Here is a 4,867-nt window from a genome sequence, read left to right on the forward strand (position 1 = left end):
TATGTATTAAGAATATTCAATAATTAATATTTGATATTAATAATTAATATAGTGATTGGTATAGTTTACGGTGATTGATATCATAACGTAACTTTAATTCATTATATATTCTTAAAAAAATATTTTGCAACTTCAATTTTAGCATTCGATCAAAGCTTTCTTGATAGTTTGCAACTTTTCAAAATCATAAATTCCAGATTCTTCACGAAAATTCGTGCTAAATTTAATTAAAAGAATACACGGTACTATATATATATGGTATGAGCCCACTCGTTAACCCGGAATTATAATTACAATCGTCGCACAAAACTGTGTGCTAAATTTCCTTTCAGACATCAGGAAAAAACAAAGCTAGTTGTCCCTTCTGTCATCATCAAAGAATAAAGCGACACTGCAAAGGAAAAGCGAGTTTGTCCAAAAATATTTACAGACAAACATTCTTCTAGTTTCTTCAAGAAGCATCTCTTTAGCAACAAACATTCTTCTAGCCACCTCTTTATATTAGTAGAGAACTGAGGAACTCATAATCATATTCACATAGAGAAAATGGCAAAGGCGCGTTTGGTTGGGATTGGAATGGACTACTCAGCTACGAGCAAATCAGCTTTGAATTGGGCTATCAATAATCTGATCGACGAGGGTGATCAGATGTTTATAATCCATGTTGTTTCTCCAAAAGCTGATCCTACTAATAAGCAGCTTTTTGCAGATACTGGATCTCGTAAGCAGCTTCTTCTTGTTGTTTTGTTTTTTTTTTTTTCTGGGTTTTGATGGATTTTTCATATATAATTAAGCAAGTTATTTATATATATTTGATTAAAATTGTCTGATTTTTTCTGTTTTTTGGCCCGAATTTCAGCCTTGATACCTTTGGAAGAATTTAGAGAGATCAATGTATCCAAACACTATGGACTCAACCCTGATCCTGAAGTTCTTGATATGCTTGATACTGTCTCCAAGACCAGACGAGTATGTGTATATATATATATGTATACCTCTCTCTCTCTCACTCTCTCTCTACATATATATGTGTGTGTGTACGCTTATTTTTGGTATGCATATATATATACAGGTGAAGGTGGTGGCGAAGGTGTATTGGGGGGATCCAAGGGAAAAGCTCTGCGATGCAGCGGAACAGCTCAAGCTTGATTCACTTGTGGTAGGGAGCAGGGGTTTAGGAACCATTAAGAGGTACATATATATATATATATATATATATGTGACTCTAATTATATTCGTCGCTTTAATCTTTTTTTTTAATTTTTATTAAATAACGAGAAGCATAATATAAATTCTTACCATCTACCCCGAATTTAAATAGTATCGGTTATTAACGATCAATTATTGATAGTCTACAACTAGATAAAATTTTAAAATTTAGTCAAAAATTGTATTTTTTCAGGAAGGATTTTTTTGCTCATTTCACATATGAAATGGCTAAATTGCATTTAACCCCTTTATCTTACTTTTCTCAAATTTAAAAAATATACGGATATTATGCCTTACAATTTATTTTAATTTTTAATTCCGAGGTGCAGTCCAGTAAAAAACTTATTAATAATTAATTGTTTTTACCACTATAAATATGCCAAAATTGTTACATGTATATATTTTTAGAGACTTGTAATGATTAGAACACAATGTATATTTATAAATTTTGTTTTAGACACTGGTCAAATGAATATGCCAAAATTATTTACGTATACCTTTGGGAACCAAAAACTATTTTTTTCTTATTTGCTTCTCATTGACATCTAAGTAATAGCCGAACATGCATAGGTGCAATTACTAAAACAATGATTTCTTATTTATTTTTATATTGTGTATTGATTAGTTTAAAATTTAAATATTAATTAAATAATTTTTATTTTTAATAATTTAATTTTCTGATGAGGAGATCGTTTAATATAATATTAAAATAAATATTAAATAATTATTATGTTTAATAATTTAAATTTTTAAAATAAGGTGATCGTTTACTAAAAGCACTAATATATATATATATATAATATACATACAGGGTTTTACTTGGAAGCGTGAGCAACTACGTGGTGCAAAATGCTACTTGTCCGGTCACCGTCGTGAAGGGGGCGGCACCGCCGAGGCCCAAGTAATAGTCTCCATATATATTGCCTGGATACGATTAAATTTGGGTGTGATTTTCATGTGCATGGAGGTTTTGTTGTGTATCATCATCGATCAATGTTGTTTGTGTTTTGACTGAGATGATCAACATCTGCAGCACTGTATGATGATTGCAATTTTTTATTTGCTGGTTTGTATATTATTTATTCGTCTTTTTGTTTATGTTTCGTAATATTAATTAAGGGTTAATTGAAAAAACTAACCTGTAATGTACGAGGTAATATTCTAAGTCCTCTAAGTTTAATATTGGCAATTTTATCCCGTAATTATGAAAAATGTGGCAGTTACTGCTCTCCGACTAAATCAAATTGTGGATGATTTTACCCTTTTACAACTTTAGAAAGAGTAGTTTAGTCTTGTTTCACTAGTTTCACATTTTGTTGCATCATGCTCGTTTAGAATGGCATCAGAGTTTAGATTTATTGAAAAATTATTTGTTTATAGATTTAGATATTTTTATCCACTAACGGAGAAGACTTTTCAAGAGAATAGAAATAAACTAAAGTTTGAGTTACATTCACAATAGGGATTATTTCCAGATTATTAGAATATAAATAAGAGAATTTATCATGGAAATATTTGAAAAATGTTACAACAGAAACCAAGAGATTTGATTTGAATCTTCTCATGAAAGAAGAAAAACAGGTAAAGTTGTGGAATTTCTAAGTCCACTAGACACTACCAGAAAATGTGGTGAGACCCTTACATTCCATTTAAGTCCATGGTGTAATCCCAGCCAGGAGAAATGAAAAGGGTAAATTCCTACACAATTACAATTCCAAAAATTATGATTAAAGGAACTGACTCGAAAGAGCTCGAGTCGGATACCTTGAAGATCTCCTATGATCTGAGAGAAATTCAAAAGACAATTCAAAACTATGGGCATAGGTTAATTCATACACCTGTGAAAATAGAAACTTTGAGCCAAAAAGTAGATGAGATCCTTAAGATCCTTCTAAATCTACACAAGGATCTAAAGACAAAAATCGCAAATCAAAAAGAGAAACCAAAGGAAAAATCCTAACACATCCAAATCCAGACAAGAGAGAATCGAAGATGTCCTTGCCCAGTATCCTTTCTACATCAATAAGGGAAGGCGACGGAGATTCAAAAGCCAAACACCAGAGAAGATTTGATCATCGTATCCATCAGATTTATAAAATAATGGAGATAACAAGGACAGATATATCAAATCTACAGAAATTGGTTGAATCCTATTCCCAACTCAATATTCAAACCCATGAAATCGCTCCAGCACTACCACCGCTCGAGGGAAGTACAAGTTCAAATGATCCTCCACAAGATCATCCATTGAGAGAAAGTACGGATTTCCACACTAACGCGACACTAATGTTTGTGGGAACAGACTTAAAGAGGATCCAGGAAGAAATTCAAGAAGAGTGCCAGAAAATACACCTCGAGTAAGTATCATGCTCTAGCCCTTGCATCCATACGGTGCCATATTCAACCTGGATGTTATCGATTTTTAAAATTACCTTGGAGGGTTCTGCAAAGATCGAATGGGATAATACCCCAAAAGACACCAAAGCTAGTATCCTTGTCGGGGATTTCGAAAGCGCAATTGCAGATCGGCTAGGAAGGCTTATTTGAAGGGACAAGCAGATCGGCCTGCAACGCACAAGCGGAAGCAGAGAGAATGCGCAAAATAAAATTTTAAACCAACGAACCAAGGGATATACCCTTGGATTTCCCGGCGCGTTCGATATAGTATTGAAATAAATGAAAGCACCACAAAAATGCGAGTGGATTGGCCCGGGAACGCGCAAACGGAAGCAATAATAATAAAACGCATAAATTAAAATGAAAAAAAAATGAAATCATAATTCTAAGGGGTGTACCTTTGGAGTTCCAGTACATTCGACGTAGTTAATAAAAATAAATGACAATAAAATTAACGGGGCTAATGGTGAATGAAAAACGAGAGGTACAAAAATTGTAAATCTAGAATTACCTCTTTTCTTGATTTTCCATTTGACTCGTTCAGGCGAGGCTTCAATGTGGAAACCATATAAAGTTGCATCCACACTGCACCAGAATTTGGGGTCCCTCAATTCTCATTGTTAGAAGAAAATTAGGGAGAAAAATACATACCAAGTGTGTATTCAAGAGGGGCGACCGAGAGGTGGAATTAGGGTGTAGGAAATTATTTTCTTGCTTTTTATGTATTCATCAGTCATTCGAAATGACTAATATACATATATATATAACTTGAATGGATGTATTAGAATGTGACTAGGTTCATTCCATCATCCATAAGGTAATAAAATCTTTTATTCCAAATAAAAGGATGACTAACATAGTACTTTTCAAAAGTGAATTTGTTAGTCAAATGATTTTCTTTTTCTAGATTTTCCACCAACTTAATTAAGGGGTGCTTGGGTCGATTTTATTAAATAAAATACAAAGCCCAATGATTTTAATTGAATCCAATTTAATTAAAGCCCATTTTAATTAAGTCCATCATATATTCAATACAATTAAATATATGAGCTCAATAAGCCTTTATTAATAAGTCCAACTTATTAAATAATAAGGGCAAGTCCAATATAAATTAATTCTATTAGTTTATTCTTGGGATCTTCCATCCAATGGATCCCTCTCATTTATAAGTAATCCAATTACTTATGGAATTAATTCTCAATTTATTCCTCATCCCTTCCTGGTGATTTGTGTGACTCTTTAGGTTCACCATTCATCTATA

General features: G+C 32.6%; 1 protein-coding gene across 1 annotated transcript; it reads left to right on the forward strand.

Annotated features, from left to right (window-relative positions):
- On the forward strand, window positions 366-2,307 carry LOC105167777 (universal stress protein PHOS34). The gene is made up of 4 exons (XM_011087594.2): window positions 366-721; window positions 860-969; window positions 1,073-1,191; window positions 2,021-2,307. Exons 1-4 carry the CDS (start codon window positions 547-549, stop codon window positions 2,112-2,114), a joined length of 498 nt encoding a protein of 165 aa, XP_011085896.1. The 5' UTR covers window positions 366-546; the 3' UTR covers window positions 2,115-2,307.

The sequence above is a fragment of the Sesamum indicum genome, linkage group LG8, assembly GCF_000512975.1.
Source record: "Sesamum indicum cultivar Zhongzhi No. 13 linkage group LG8, S_indicum_v1.0, whole genome shotgun sequence".
Lineage (NCBI taxonomy): Eukaryota > Viridiplantae > Streptophyta > Magnoliopsida > Lamiales > Pedaliaceae > Sesamum > Sesamum indicum.

Coding starts and splice junctions, on each gene's coding strand:
- LOC105167777 (XM_011087594.2), top strand. CDS start 547: ATGGCAAAGGCGCGTTTGGTTGGGATTGGAATGGACTACTCAGCTACG. Junction 722..859: donor TTTTGCAGATACTGGATCTC/GTAAGCAGCTTC, acceptor CCCGAATTTCAG/CCTTGATACCTTTGGAAGAA. Junction 970..1,072: donor CTGTCTCCAAGACCAGACGA/GTATGTGTATAT, acceptor ATATATATACAG/GTGAAGGTGGTGGCGAAGGT.